Raw genomic sequence first — 16,926 nt, 5'->3', positions numbered from 1 at the left:
CCCGATTGCCACGCTGTGTTAAAAACAAATGACAGCGAGTGCCTCTGTGAACAGGCACCGCAGCACAGCAAGTGTTTATCGCTCTGTCCGTGCTGAATCTGCCACATAATTACAGCCATTTAGTTTCTTACTTGTTTCTCTGGCTGAAAGGTTCTGTTACCAAAATACCTAATTTGTATTAAAAAAAAACATTTCCTTTTCCCGCCATCCCTTGCTCTCTTTACGTGAAACATGTATAACTGGCATGCACGTGACCAATAGGTCCTGGCCTATAGCCTATCCCAATCACATCAATACATTTGTTATAACAAACTCAGAACATCGTAACACATGTGACAGCAAAATGGATGCGGAGGACATGAAAAAGAAAACGGGGGAATTGCTTTGGAGGGAAAGGGGAAGTCAGATGTGTGGAAGACATTTGACTTAGTCGTGGAAACTATTGGAGAAGAAGAAAACGGAGGGGATATAGGAACAAGTGCTGTGTGAGTATTGTGTACCAAACAGCTGCTTTTAGATCACAGTATTATCATTGTTTAGGAGCGAGAGCTAAATAAGAACAAGATCAAGAAAAAGGAGGCTATAGGAGCGAGAGCTGCGTGCACATTATGTGTGACAAACAGGAGCAGTTAGATTACCATATAATTTTTCTGCCCGTTTGGAAAAGTGTAAACAACAGTAAATAAATTAAATGTAATACCAGAGTCTGTTCTAACGGAAAAAAACATTGTAAAGATTTTATTACAGCAGAGCAAAGATTAAAAACAGCTGAATTTGTGACATTTCTTTATTCTACATTTTAAGGTTGCATGAGGCTTGGTGGTCACGAAATCAGTAGGCTATTAAACAAATACTCATTCTGACAACAGAAGCAGGATTTGTCTTATTGGTTATATAATGTAGATATATATGGATGATTTATAAAGCCAGGCACGTTTAACAGTTAGGCTATTGATTATAGACTTAATAAAGTTGGGGTTTCCTCTCTCCTCAATTTTCTTAGACAATTAAGGCAAGGGCTGCTTCCTTATGTCCTCACTCCGCTGCTGCCTCCGCCACATTGTTCTCAACACCAACATGCTGGTTAACTACGCCATTATGCACTAAGCAACATATAGAGAAAGGCGCCAATTCAACAGCGCCCTGAAGATTACGTTTCAGAACCACGAACAGTGACCACTATCCCTCACGGGAGAAAGCGCATTTGTTATAAAATAATATATTTATTAGTGTTGCACCATTATTCTTACATTATATAACCATTTACAATATCAGTAGCACGTGTCATAAGAGTGATGGGCTGTGCCATCTCTGTGGACAGGTGAAAAATAGACAGGTGTCTTGTGCACCATGAAAAACATAATCTATTTACGACCAAACAATCGACCAGTTGACTAAATGTGGTCAGCCCTACTTGACAGGGAGTTATTTTTTAATCAAGAAGTGGATTAGGTACAGTACTACTGAAGGTTGAAAATATGCCAGTTATTCTGTGCCAGCTGTTGCTTATCTGCAGGGAGACAAAGAGCCCTGTGAAGGCGGTACAGTTAGTCTGTGTGAATGACTCAGCACGAGCCTCCCTCCCTGGCTGGCTGATTACTGCAGATCAGGCCCATTGGCAGGGAGCCATTACATTAGCACTACTAGCCACATGAATGGATGGAGCACCGACAGGGCCTCACTAAAGCCTGGTGCTCACATAGCAATCCAGCCCCTGCCAGGGAGTGTGTTGGACGGGGCATGGGGTTTGGGTCGAGAGGCCTTCTTGTCATTTCTAGCAGGTCAGTTACTATGACAAATGGCCCACTTTCTTACTAGTAGGGATCATCAACATCTTTTTATTGACCAGATGGTCAGGGGGCTGGTACATAATTACAAATTTGAAGCAAGAAGCTCAAACCGATATAATATTTGACTAAAACACAATAAAACAATAAAACCTCTGCTTCATTAACATCCCAAAATGACCTCATCCCCGAGCTGTCCTTCTGCCTCTTATTGCAGCCACCTGGGGAGAGAACCACAGGAATAGCTGGTACTGTGGAACTGTGGAGGCAATCACAGTTGTCCTCCCTTCTCTCTGGGTCTCAGGCGGCTAACTGACTTTCCATCTATTCCAGGAATGCATGTCATGTCACTAAGTGGGTCGTAATCACAAGGGAAACGCTGGTTATCTGGGACATTGCTAATGCCATTGCCAACTTATTAGAACCCTGGGATATGGTGGTGTATCTAAGGACAAATGGTTTTGGGGGTCTCTGTGGGTTTGGTATTGGACAATGCTGATTGATGTGATGGGTAGTTGGGTACAATATACCAAAAAGGGAGGGGAAAGGCTACTGGTTCACTTCAATAAGATACCAATGTAAGGTAAATAAGCCTACACCTGGTTTTCTCAAGTCAGAAGTCAAAAGCAGGACTTCTATCCTACTTACATAGATGAGGCCAGAGTAGTAGCGGTCCTTGAGGTTGTGCAGCACTGAAGCCTCGTTCAAACACGTGAGCTCAGCCATGTCCTCCACCTTACTGAACTTGGGAGGGTTCATCTTCTGGATATCGTCCTTGTTCACTATGGCCTTCTTGCTGTTCTCAGCTAGCTCCACCACCGCCTCGTCGCCGCGCTCCTCGCGGATGCTGGCCGCCTCGAAGCCGTGGCGCTCCGAGGGGATCCATACGAGCTTCTTGGCCGTCCAGTCGGCCTGCGTGGCCGGGTTGCAGACCACGGCACGGTCCACGAACAGGTACCGCTCCGGGTCCTCCTGCCCGCTCCGCTGTGCCATCTCTGGGGTACAACCAGAACACACTAGGACACCTGGACGGGAGACACAAACAGTTAACACATTGGTTGAGTTATACCCATTATTTAAAAACTCAGGTCGACCCCTAGCCCCTATCGAAGCTCTCCTGTAGATCTAATGATGAATGTAATGCCCAGGGGTAGTTTGGGATACAGAGTACCAGTAATCCTCAAAATCTGGAGCTTAAATACCAAAACAACAGACAGCTGAGCTGAGTTCTGAGGTCTCCTTGTAAATCAGACTCTCTCCTACAGTAACACATTCCCAGTCCAAGTACAGTACCCTCAGTGTGTCCCTCTCACCAACTCCCTCAAAAAGAGACTTTCCTCAGACAGCACACATGACAATTTTCACCCTGATGTCTGAGCCAAGCTATGTGTGGGTAGACTAGAGGCTCTCCCTCTACAGAGATAGATCCACAGTCTATCTGTCATACACTGCATATGTATGACTTCCAGTTCAGCTAGGCTAGGGATTGGAAGGGAGGGCCAAGAGGGAAAGCTGACCCTAGACCAGTGTTTGGAGAACACTTCAGCCTCCTTCGCCCCATGACTGCAGAAAAACAACATAATATATCCTCGCCTGAAGCATCCACGGAGGAGTGGAGGAATTGCAGTCTTCCATGTAGCCCAGCCCTGCTGAAATGCTTCACAGACCACCGCCACCAGCTTCTGTATCAGTATCTAGTGTTTACAGAGCCTGATTAAGCTGACTAGACCAGACTAAATAGGAAGAAGCAACCAAGCACACTTCCTGATCCAGGTAGTAGCCAAGCGTGCCATGTAATTTCTTACTGTGATAAGAATGATTGGGATATGATGTCATCAACTCCGATAACACTATCTTATTGTAATAGTCTATTACTGCTGACATGAGCTATTCAGCATTTCTAGACTGATAGTGGGAACATTTTCTGAAAACTATATGAACTTTTGATAAAGCCTATGGCTCAAGTAGATTAGGCTGTACTTGAGAATATTGACAGAAAATCAAGAGATGTATTGACGCCGCTCACACAACTGGGCATGCCAGCTTCAGCTGATGACGGCAAGCATGGTGTTTACACGGTGTTGCTTCAACCCGAAACTGGGCCAGATCCCTGGATAGAGGGATCAGGGTGCAGCTAAGCGTACTGTCGTGCCACTGCATCCCCTCTCTACTTCTCAGAAAACCTCTATGATATCTGAACGCACGCCAAACAAGTCATCCAGCCAAGGCATTGCCAGCCTTTGTTGAAATTACCAAGCCCTTCGCTGCTAAACTTGCCGAGTAAACCTGGTTAGAATAAAATGCATTGCCCACATCACACTGATTCTTGCTGTAATGTTAGCTAGGTAACGTTAGCTAACATTGTCGGGCAAGCTCTGTATTTAGCTGCATTGGTGAGCATAGTTTATACAATATTGAATTTCTAAATAAAAGTTAAACTTCTATTATCATAACCGAGCAGTACATCATGAATGTGTTAAAATACCATATGTTAAGCACGAGCTAAAGCAATGAACATCAAAAGGAGTTCTGATGCAGTTTAGGGTCCTCGCGCTGCATGCACCATCACTGAAATGTATAGCTGGAAAGACATTTTAGAATGTTCCTATAATGAGCATATCAATTAGTTTGCTATTATTAAAACGATCACTTAATTCAATTGATGATTTTTTTTTTATCTAGAAAATGTCATTGAAACAATTGAGCATGTTAGCTAGCTAGCTAGTTTGGTGTCAACTAGCCAGCAAGGTTGAGGTCCTCCATCGTTGAAAAGTCATGGCAAAATAATCCGTTAGCCAGCTAACCACCCCGGCATCCCTATGAAAACGACTCTAATAAACTCACCTGGTGCAGATGATAATGAAAGTCAGACACTTTTATGAATATACTGATAGTAGGCAGAACAAAGTAATATTCCTCAGAATTCTTTGAAATTTCTGCAAATATTCCCTTTTCTTCGGCCGCTTCTCATCAATGGTACACCCCCACCATCCAACTTCTTCTCAACCAAACTCGCCATGCAGCACTTTTCTATTCCCGCCTCTAGGACCAGACGTGCGGCACACCCACTATTCAAAGATACAATATGATTGGATTCCACCGCCTGAAGTCTACAGACGATTGGTTGAAATTCCGCCCGTTTGAAAACCTTGATATTCTTGATTATCCGCCCGAGCCATGACGTCTCACCTGCAGACGTGTGAATGCTGCCATGAGATACTTGCAGTGAATAAATTGGATAATAAATGGATAATATCAAACGAAAAAGCCCCATTCACTGGTCTTTGACATGTCCATCACATACCACATCCTCTGAATATGAATTCTCCATCCCATCAATTTGTTTGCACCAAGTTAAAGCATCTCCCACAACAAATTGCTAATACATTTGTATAAAACGATGAGAAAACAACTTCCCATCATCACAAATCAGAAGTCTTTTGTCCACTCCTTGACTACTATAATGAACAAAAATATAAACGAAACATGCAACAAATGTTACAATTTTACGGTTACAGTTCATATTAGGAAATCAGCAGGGTTGGGGAGTAAGAGATTAAATGTAAAGGATTACAAAAAACGGTAACAGTAAACCGTTATGTTACCAGCAGCAATAGTGTAATCAGATTACAGATTGTTTTTAAATAACTTGATGATTACTTCGATGATTACTTTTAAATTCAGAAAGGATGTTTGCGGAAAAAAATATTTGACACTTCTCTGTTTTCTCAAGACATTCAAATCAGCTTTGAAAAAAGGCGCAAATTTAAATTTGTTCCACCTGAGCGAGTCTGGCCACAAATCAGAGACCACTATGATGACACACCAAATGTGTTTGATGGATCGCGGGAAACGAGCTGGAATAAATAGGATTTTGTAGGCTACAGTCCAAGCTATGTCTTCCAATTGTGCGACTGCTGTTGGCATCCAAAGATTATCCAATTTGTGGTTGTTGTGGATGGCTGTTCATAAATCTTTTTGAAACCAGTGGACAGCCAGTGAAAAATGTGCTCTTGCAACACCTGCATAGTGCGGATCCAAGCCTATGGAATCAAAGTGAGGCTTTTATTGCTCAATCTAATTCATGCTGGGGAAGAAAAAGAAAATCCATAGTCCTAATGGACACATGCTCAAACTTGGCCAATCTGTAGTTGCTACATCAATTTTTGGATTTATAGACTTTACATATACATATACATATATATATATATATATAAGATAAAAGTAAAACGTTTGGACAAACCTACTCATTCATGGGTTTTGCTTTATTCTTTATATTTTCTACATTTTAGAATAACAGTGAAGACATCAAAAATAGGAAATAACACATGGAATCATGTAGTAACCAAAAAAGTGTTAAACAAATAAAAAAATGTTTTATATTTGAGATTCTTCAAAGTAGCCACCCTTTGCCTTGATCACAGCTTTGCACACTTTTGGCATTCTCTCAACCAGCTTCATGATTTAGACACCTGGAATGCATTTCAATTAACAAGTGAACCTTGTTAATGCGTTTGAGCCAATCAGTTGTGTCGTGACAAGGTAGGGGTCGTATACAGAAGACAGTCCTTATTGGTAAAAGAACAAGTTCATATTATGGCAAAAACAGCTCAAATAAGCAAAGAGAAATGACAGTCCATCATTACTTCATGACATGAAGGTCAATCAATACAGAACATTTAAAGAACTTTGAAAGTTTCTTTTCTTTTGTCAAATTGCTGAAAATAAACCACTACTAAAGGACACCAATAAGAAGAAACACAAGCAATTGGGCCAAGAAACACAAGCAATTGACATTAGACCGTTGGAAATCTTTCCTTTGGACTGATGAGTCCAAATTTGAGATTTTTGGTTCCAACCGCCGTGTCTTTGTGAGGGTAGGTGAATGGTAGGTGAACGGATAAGGTGAATGGATGTATGTGAACGGATGGTTTTCGCATGTGTGGTTCCCACCGTGAATTATGGAGGAGGAGGTGTGAAGCTGTGGGAGTGCTTTGCTGGTGACACTGTCTGTGATTTATTTAGAATTCAAGTCACACTTAACCAGCATGGCTACCACAGCATTCTGCAGCGATATGCCATCCCATCTGATTTGCACTTAGTGGGACTATCATTTGTTTTTCAACAGGACAATTACCCAACACACCTCCAGGCTGTTTAAGGGCTATTTGACCAAGAAGGAGAGTGATGGAGTGCTGCATTAGATGACCGGCATTCCACAATCACCCGACCTCAACCAAATTGAGGTGGTTTGAGATGAGTTGGACCGCAGAGTGAAGGAAAAGCAGCCAACAAGTGCTCAGCATACGTGGGTACTCCTTTAAGACTGTTGGAAACGCATTCCTCATGAAGCTGTTTGAGAGAATGCCAGAGTGTGCAAAGCTGTCATCAAGGTAAAGGGTGGCTACTTTGAAGAATCTCAAATATAACATATATTCTGATTTGTTTAACACTGTTTTTGGTTACTACATGATTCGATATGTGTTATTTCATAGTTCTGATGTCTTCACTATTATTCTACACTGTATAAAATACAAAAAAATAAAGCAAAACCCTTGAATGAGTACAGTGGCAAGAAAGAGAAAGTATGTGAACCCTTTGGAGTTACCTGGATTTCTGTATAAATTGGTAATCAAATTTGAGTCACAACAATAGACAAACATAGTGTGCTTGAACTAATAACACACAGGACCCTGTCTTTCAAAGATAATTCGTAAAAATCAAAATAACTTCACAGATCTTCATTGTAAAGGGCTTAAACACTGTTTCCCATGCTTGTTCAATGAACCATAAACAATTAATTAATGAACATGCACCTGTGGAACGATCGTTAAGACACTAACAGCTTACAGACGGTAGGCAATTAAGGTCAGTTTCAAAAACTTAGGACACTAAAGAGGCTTTTCCACTGACTCTGAAAAACACCAAAAGAAAGATGCCCAGGGTCCCTGCTCATCTGCGTGAACGTGCCTTATGCATGCTGCAAGGAGACATGAGGACTGCAGCTTTGGCCAGTGAATTGCAATGTCCGTACTGTGAGATGCCTAAGACAGCGCTACAGGGAGACAGAACAAACAGCTGATCATCCTCGAAGTGGCAGACCATGTGTAACAACACCTGCACAGGATCGGTACATCCGAACATCACACCTGCGGGACAGGTACAGGATGGCAACAACAACTGCCCGATTTACACCAGGAATGCTCAGACTGTCTGCATTAGGCTGAGAGAGACTGGACTGAGGGCTTGTAGGCCTTTTGTAAGGCAGGTTCTCACGTGACGTCACCGGCAACAACGTCGCCTATGGGCACAAACCGTTGCTGGACCAGCCAGGACTGGCAAAAAGTGGTCTTCACTGATCAGTCTCGGTTTTGTCTCACCAGGGATGATGGTCGGATTCACGTTTATCGTCAAAAGAAAGAACGTTACACTGAGGCTTGTACTCTGGAGCGGGATCGATTTGGAGGGTCACAGCATCATCGGACTGAGCTTGTTGTCATTGCAGGCAATCTCAACGCTTTGCGTTATAGGGAAGACCTCCTCCCTCATGTGGTACCCTCCATGCAGGCTCATCCTGACATGACCCTCCACCATGACAATGCCCCCAGCCATACTGCTCGTTCTGTGCGTGATTTCCTGCAAGACAGGAATGTCAGTGTTCTGCCATGGTCAGCGAAGAGCCCGGATCTCAATCCCATTGAGCACGTCTGGGACCTGTTGGATCGGAGGGTGAGGGCTAGGGCCATTCCCCCAGAAATGTCCGGGAACTTGCAGGTGCCATGGTGGAAGAGTGGGATAACATCTCACATCAAGAACTGGCAAATCTGGTGCAGTCCATGAGGAGGAGATGCACTGCAGTACTTAATGCAGCTGGTGGCCACACCAGATACTGACTGTTACTTTTGATTTTGACCTCCCCAGTTGTGAGGCCGGTTGGACGTACTGCCAAATTCTCTAAAACGACGTTGGAGGCAGTTTATGGTAGAACATTCAAATTTAAATTCCCTGGAATCAGCTCTGGTGGACATTCCTGCAGTCAGCATGCCAATTGAACACTTCCTCAAAACATGAGACATCTGTGGCTTTGATCAGGGACACATTATTCCATTCCTGTTAGTCACATGTCTGTGGAACTTGTTCAGTTTGTCTCAGTTATGTTCATATAAATATTTACACATGTTAACTTTGCTGAAAATAAATGCAGTTGACAGTGAGAGGATGTTTCTTTTTTTTGCTGAGTTTATATATACACTGCTCAAAAAAATAAAGGGAACACTAAAATAACACATCCTAGATCTGAATGAATTAAATATTTTTATTAAATACTTTTTTCTTTACATAGTTGAATGTGCTGACAACAAAATCACACAAAAATTATCAATGGAAATCAAATTTATCAACCCATTGAGGTCTGGATTTGGAGTCACACTCAATTAAAGTGGCTGATCCACTACAGGCTGATCCAACTTTGATGTAATGTCCTTAAAACAAGTCAAAATGAGGCTCAGTAGTGTGTGTGGCCTCCACGGGCCTGTATGACCTCCCTACAACGCCTGGGCATGCTCCTGATGAGGTGGCGGATGGTCTCCTGAGGGATCTCCTCCCAGACCTGGACTAAAGCATCTGCCAACTCCTGGACAGTCTGTGGTGCAACATTGTCTTGCATTAGGAGGAACCCAGGGCCAACCGCACCAGCATATGGTCTCACAAGGGGTCTGAGGATCTCATCTCGGTACCTAATGGCAGTCAGGCTACCTCTGGCGAGCACATGGAGGGCTGTGCGGCCCCCCGAAGAAATGCCACCCCACACCATGACTGACCCACCGCCAAACCGGTCATACTGGAGGATGTTGCAGGCATCAGAACGTTCTCCACAGCGTCTCCAGACTGTCACGTCTGTCACATGTGCTCAGTGTGAACCTGCTTTCATCTGTGAAGAGCACAGGGCGCCAGTGGCGAATTTGCCACTCTTGGTGTTCTCTGGCAAATGCCAAACGTCCTGCACGATGTTGGGCTGTAAGCACAACCCTCCCCTGTGGACGTCGGGCCCTCATACCACCCTCATGGAGTCTGTTTCTGACCGTTTGAACAGACACATGCACATTTGTGGCCTGCTGGAGGTCGTTTTCCAGGACTCTGGCAGTGCTCCTCCTTGCACAAAGGCAGGGGTAGTGGTCCTGCTGCTGGGTTGTTGCCCTCCTACGGCCTCCTCCACGTCTCCTGATGTACTGGCCTGTCTCCTGGTAGCGTCTCCACGCTGACAGACACAGCAAACCTTCTTGCCACAGCTCGCATTGATGTGCCATCCTGGATGAGCTGCACTACCTGAGCCACTTGTGTGTGTTGTAGACTCCGTCTCATGCTACCACTAGAGTAAAAGCACCGCCAGCATTCAAAAGTGACCAAAACATCAGCCAGGAAGCATAGGAACTGAGAAGTGGTCTGTAGTCACCACCTGCAGAACCACTCCTTTATTGGGGGTGTCTTGCTAATTGCCTATAATTTCCACCTGTTGTCTATTCCATTTGCACAACAGCATGTGACATTTATTGTCAATCAGTGTTGCTTCCTAAGTGGACAGTTTGATTTCACAGAGGTGTGATTGACTTGGAGTTACATTGTGTTGTTTAAGTATATATATATAAAATTCGATTTTTGAAGAATGTAACTTATAAATGCCTCATGATTTAGTTCAACGGTCACCCCAAAATATAAGCTTGTATTACTCCAATGTTTTTAAACATTGTAAATGTAACAAACACGGTATAGCCCCATAACATGGTTAAAACAATTTTTATATTATGGATTTTCAGTCCTTGCATCCATAGCTTTGTCTATTTATCTGAGAGTGGTTACATTTCTCCAGGCCCATCCCTCAGCTAATTACCAAAACAGAGGCCAGGTGACCGTTTTGTTATCGTTTCATCTGTGTATTTGCCCTTTAAACAGCTGCACATTATCAAGATATCAAAGTGTCACCAACAAAAAGGTAAACAATAGACCTATAGCAAATGCAGCATATGGCATTCATTTTGTACATGTAAATAGCACTTTTCAGTAGTGCTCAAAGCATGCCATATGCTGAGCGCAGCATTTATTTTTCAACTTGAATCAACGAGCCCAATCAGTCCTCCATGACATCAAAATCATAAACAACAGAGTAGGGCTGGCGAATAAGGGGTCATGCTCGGGTAAAGCAATTTGCCTAATCTATACTTCCATATTTCCAAGTCCTATTCTTGAAGATCAAGGAGCATAACATTAATTGGAATCACTGGAATTCTGATTGACTTTGGTTTTTAATGTAAAGATACAATTTAACCACATTATTATATGTAGTAGAAAGCGATGAGTTAGAAGAAGCCTACATAACCAACCTATAAAGTAAAATTTACCATCCATTTATGGTCAGCTATGTAAACCTTAACGTTGATTTATCCTGCAATAGACGTTGTTCAAATGGTATCATACATTTGTGTCTTCTTCTAATGCCTCTTAAGGGGAATGTAATCTAAAAGTAACGGAATGTAATCAGATTACGTTACTGAGTTTGGGTAATCCAAAAGTTACATTACTGATTACAATTTTGAACAGGTAACTAGCAACTGTAATGGATTACATTTCGAAAATAACCTACCCAACCCTGGAAATCAGTCAATTTAAATAAATAAATGAGGCCCTAATCTATGGATTTCACATGACTGGTCAGGGGTTTAGCCATAGGTGGGCCTGGGAGGGCATAGGCCCACCCACTTGGGAGCCAGGCCCAGCCAATATGAATAAATTGTTCCCCACAAAAGAGCTTTATTACAGACAGAAATACTCCTCAAACGATATCGCAGGTGAAGAAGCCAGATGTGAAGGTCCTTGACTGGCATGGTTACTCGTAATCTGCAGTTGTGAGGCCGGTTGGACGTACTGCCAAATTCTCTAAAACGACGTTGGAGGCAGTTTATGGTAGAACATTCAAATTTAAATTCCCTGGAATCAGCTCTGGTGGACATTCCTGCAGTCAGCATGCCAATTGAACAATTGAACACACCTCAAAACACGAGACGTCTGTGGCATTGTGTTGTGTGACAAAACTGCATATTCTGGCCTTTTATTGTCCCCAACACAAGTTTCACCTGTGTGATGATCATGCTGTATAAACAGCTTATTGATATGCCACACCTGTCAGGTGGATGGATTATCTTGTCAAAGGAGAAATACTCACTAGCACTTACTAATAAACAGATTTATCCACAGAATTTGATTTAAAAAGACTTTTGTAAGGAAGGAACATTTCTGGGATGTTTATTTCAGCCCATAAAACATGAGGCCAACACCTTATATGTTGTGTTAATATTTTTATTGAGTATATACAGTATATTACCAGCCCAAGGCATGCGGTGAATGAATTAATGTTTGCCACCCTCTAGTGGAAAAAAGCTAAAACATACAGCAACCTGTAAATGTTGGAAATGAACTGAAAACTGACATGACTTTACACTTTACTGTCAGTAGAGGTCAGAGTAACTTTAGAAATGGAGAGAGAAACAGCTTGAGACAGCCAATCTGATACACAGAGATGAAGTTCTGGGAGGATGTTTGCATGTAAGGTATGGGATGATTGCTAGACTAGGTAGGCTACTATTATGATACACAGAGATGAAGTCCTGGGATGATGCTTGCATGTAAGGTATGGGATGATTGCTAGACTAGGTAGGCTACTATTATGATACACAGAGATGAAGTCCTGGGATGATGCTTGCATGTAAGGTATGGGATGATTGCTAGACTAGGTAGGCTACTATTATGATACACAGAGATGAAGTCCTGGGATGATGCTTGCATGTAAGGTATGGGATGGTTACTAGGCTACTATTACTTCCTATAATAAGTGACACACAGGTCTACAGTGTCATTACTGTTTTGCAACATATTCAGATCTACCGGAGTTTGGCCGAAACCTGAATGAAACCTGAATCTGTTGCACCTGCAGGTGTCACAGTTGCTCAGTCACTTACACACCTCCCTAAGCATTGGTGTCTGTATCTTGTCCATCTACGACTGTCTAATGAATACTAATTGGCAGGTGTTCAGGACAGACCCTGTTGTACTAGTTCACAGGAGCTGGAAAGCAACACATGTATTAAACACAGGCGTCCCTTTGATCATAGGTCATTTCATACTGCCTACATTGAAGTCTCTGTCTCTCTGTCTCTGTCTCAACTCTGTCTCTCTACCTCCCTCTCTGTTTAAGTCTCTGTCTGTCTCTGTCTCTGTCTCTCTCTCTCTCCCCCCCTCTCTCCCCCCTCTGTCTCCCCCTCTCTGTCTCTCTCTCTCTCTGTCTCTGTCTCTCTGTCTCTCTGTCTTTCTCTCTCTCTCCCCCTCTCTCTCCCCCTCTCTGTCTCCCCCCCTCTTTCTCTCTCTCTCTCTCTCGGTCTCTCTCTCTCTCTTCCATTCAGATGACGCAGACGGGTGGATGACTCACCATGGTCTCCCAGGACCAGATATTTTCTCGCAGTTTGTTCTTCCGTCCTCCTCCCTGCGTCACTGGCCTCACATGATGTGCAGTCATTACGCTCAAGCCCCAGCACTCATTGGCAAATGCCATCCGTTAAGGCCACCAAATCCCTGTCCTCCTCTCTCACTCTCTCTCTCGCCTTCGATCCTATCACTCAATAACCCAAGGAACCATTACCATTCCTTTGCCATTAGTGTTCCGTTCTCCAAGTCTGAAACCTGGTCCAACTGAAAAGTACAGAACTAAAGACTGAAGTACCAACTGAAGTACTGCCTCCCTACTGTTCTAAGAAGAACAATTTAAATTTGTGTGTTTCTGAGTCGTGTGGCTGTCCCCTTTGTGTTTTTCTCTTTCAGGTTTGTTGTTTTTTGTGTGTTTTTCTCTTTCAGGTTTGCTGTGTTTTGTGTGTTTTTCTCTTTCAGGTTTGCTGTGTTTTGTGTGTTTTTCTCTTTCAGGTTTGTTGTTTTTTGTGTGTTTTTCTCTTTCTGGTTTCTGTGTTTTGCTGTGTGTTTTGTCCATCGATGAGGTAAGGATAGGGTAACAGAAGATTTCTGTGTAAGATTCTTTGTTGTCTGATTCCATCCAATAGTTGAACCACAGAGACTAGACAGTTCACTCCTCTTCTTTCTTAAACCACATGGATATTGTTTTCCCAGTAAGCAGAAATTTGACCAGGTCCTCCTCTCTGTGACAGGTTTCTTATCAGGACATGGTCTCCAGGTTCCAGTACTGAACTCCACGTACTTTGATTGTAGTTAACTTCCTGCATCAAAGTCTTCCTTTTCTCTGCACATCCTGCTCGAGTCCGTGTTCTTCCTTCTTCTTCTCTCAGGAATAGCAGGTCGATTGGCAGTATTGGTGCTAGTCCAAAGACGAAAAAAAAGGGTTGACTCATGCACAGTTGAGTTATAGGCATGAACAACTTTGTGAGGTAATCCGTCCAGTTCGGTTTCTGTATTTCTTCCAGTTTACTCGGCATACCTAACAAAGTTCTGTTGAAGCATTTCTGCTGGATTTGATTGTGGAAGGTATTGTGTCGTTATTGAGGGTTGTATCCCACTGTAGCTTTGCAACTTTCCGAACAGTTCATTCTCGAACTTCTTCCCCTGATTGGTAGCCAAATCACACAATTATCTCATTGAAGATCTTTCGTGCTGCAGTCCTGCTGGACTTGTTCGATGTAGCGTAAGTCTGGGCAAACTTTGTGAAGTGGTCTACCAAAACCAGAATGTATTCAATACCACAACTGCTTCTCTCCAGATGTTTTTATTATTTTATTGAATACTTTATTTAACTAGGCAAGTCAGTGAAGAACAAATTCTTATTTAAGTTGAAGGTAGTTGATTGAGATGATCTCAAATGGAGCAAAGGTTTCGATGCTTTGCAATGGTGTTCTTGTCGTTCCGTTTGGTTTCTTTTGCTTCAGACAGCAGCGGACACTTGTCACACAGTGTTCCATTTCTTCTCTCATCTTCGGCCAAAAGAAGCGTTCTCTGGCTAAAGAAACCAAACAAGTGGTGTGCCAGAACTGGTGTTCAAGGGATTTCCTAATTGCACACCATTTTGCAAGAACTCTCTGATGCGCGTTTCTGTTCAGTCAAGAACTCCTCTGACTTGACTCCACCAGACCCCACCTGAAGATAGTTTGTCCCTGGCTGGGCTGCTATAGACTCAAAGCCATATAGGCCTTGTTAATGAACGTTCTGATTAAGTGTATACGTTACTGTGTCCCTCTCCACACGACTTCCTCCACGTTCCGTGTGAAACAAAGCATGTGACAACGACATAGGTGAGATGTGAGATAAACATGAAGAAGCCAGTCGGTGTTAATGTCAAAGTCCCTGCATTACCTGCGTCATCACGCTCACTGTGATGGGAGAGAAAATGGGATGTTCTTTATTCGGGTCTTTGAATTGTGAGCTGTAACTGCCAGCTCGTAACTATGGCTTCTACCCTTTACTATCGTGCTATCACTGTGAGATGGAATTGTACTACTAGAACGCTGCTGTTTTGATGCGTACTCTAGTACTGTACTAAGAACGCAGGGAGCCTATAAAGAGTTCAAGTTTGCGAGAAGCTAAATGTATTATCATTTTTTTATATGCCTGGTTTTATTAAGTACATACAGTGGGGAGAACAAGTATTTGATACACTGCTGATTTTGCAGGTTTTCCTACTTACAAAGCATGTAGAGGTCTGTCATTTTAATCATAGGTACACTTCAACTGTGAGAGACGGAATCTAAAACAAAAATCCAGAAAATCACATTGTATGATTTTTACGTAATCAATTTTCATTTTATTGCATGACATACAGTAAGTACTTGATCACCTACCAACCAGTAAGAATTCTGGCTCTCACAGACCTGTTAGTTTTTCTTTAAGAAGCCCTCCTGTTCTCCACTCATTACCTGTATTAACTGCACCTGTTTGAACTCGTTACCTGTATAAAAGACACCAGTCCACACACTCAATCAAACAGACTCCAACCTCGCCACAATGGCCAAGACCAGAGAGCTGTGTAAGGACATCAGGGATAACATTGTTGATCTGCACAAGGCTGGGATGGGCTACAGGACAATAGGCAAGCAGCTTGGTGAGAAGACAACAACTGTTGGCACAATTATTAGAAAATGGAAGAAGTTCAAGATGACGGTCAATCACCCTCGGTCTAGGGCTCTATGCAAGATCTCACCTCGTGGGGCATCACTGATCATGAGGAAGGTGAGGGTTCAGCCCAGAACTACACGGCAGGACCTGGTCAATGACCTGAAGAGAGCTGTGACCACAGTCTCAAAGAAAACCATTAGTAACACACTACGCCGTCATGGATTAAAATCCTGCAGCGCACGCAAGGTCCCCCTGCTCAAGCCAGCGCATGTCCAGGCCCGTCTGAAGTTTGCCAATGACCATCTGGATGATCCAGAGGAGGATTGGAAGAATGTCATGTGGTCTGATGAGACAAAAATAGAGCGTTTTGGTCTAAACTCCACTCGCCGTGTTTGGAGGAAGAAAAAGGATGAGTACAACCCCAAGAACATCATCCCAACCGTGAAGCATGGAGGTGGAAACATCATTCTTTGGGGATGCCTTATTGCAAAGGGGACAGGATGACTGCACCATATTGAGGGGTGATGGATGGGGCCATGTATCGCGAGATCTTGGCCAACAACCTCCTTCCCTCAGTAAGAGCATTGAAGATGGGTCGTGGCTAGGTCTTCCAGCATGACAACGACCCGAAACACACAGCCAGGGCAACTAAGGAGTGGCTCTGTAAGAAGCATCTCAAGGTCCTGGAGTGGCCTAGCCAGTCTCCAGACCTGAACCCAATAGAACATCTTTGGAGGGAGCTGAAAGTCGTATTGCCCAGCGACAGCCCTGAAACCTGAAGGATCTGGAGAAGGTCTTATGGAGGAGTGGGCCAAAATCCCTGCTGCAGTGTGTGCAAACCTGGTCAAGAACTACGGGAAACATATGATCTCTGTAATTGAAAACAAAGGTTTCTGTACCAAATATTAATTTCTGCTTTGCTGATGTATCAAATACTTATGTCATGCAATAAAATGCAAATTAATTACTTAAAAATCATACAATGTGATTTTCTGGAATTTTGTTTTAGATTCCGTCTCTC

At 43.1% G+C, this 16,926-nt stretch overlaps 1 protein-coding gene across 4 annotated transcripts in view; it reads right to left on the bottom strand.

Moving 5' to 3' along the window:
* Positions 1-4,803, bottom strand: part of LOC112263846 (myosin-10) — a 91,799-nt gene extending 86,996 nt beyond the window's left edge. For all 4 annotated transcript variants that reach the window (XM_042303503.1, XM_024440506.2, XM_042303510.1 and 1 more), the window contains exons 1-2: positions 4,632-4,803; positions 2,436-2,812 (exon numbers count right to left, since the gene is read on the bottom strand). In XM_042303503.1, coding sequence (XP_042159437.1) covers positions 2,436-2,780 — 345 coding nt within the window. In that variant the 5' untranslated portion in view covers positions 2,781-2,812; positions 4,632-4,803. The remainder of the gene's footprint in view (positions 1-2,435; positions 2,813-4,631) is intronic.
* Between the last annotated feature and the right edge of the window lie 12,123 nt (positions 4,804-16,926).

The sequence above is a fragment of the Oncorhynchus tshawytscha genome, linkage group LG02 (assembly GCF_018296145.1).
Source record: "Oncorhynchus tshawytscha isolate Ot180627B linkage group LG02, Otsh_v2.0, whole genome shotgun sequence".
Classification (NCBI taxonomy): domain Eukaryota; kingdom Metazoa; phylum Chordata; class Actinopteri; order Salmoniformes; family Salmonidae; genus Oncorhynchus; species Oncorhynchus tshawytscha.
This window is presented reverse-complemented; position numbering and strand designations above follow the sequence as displayed.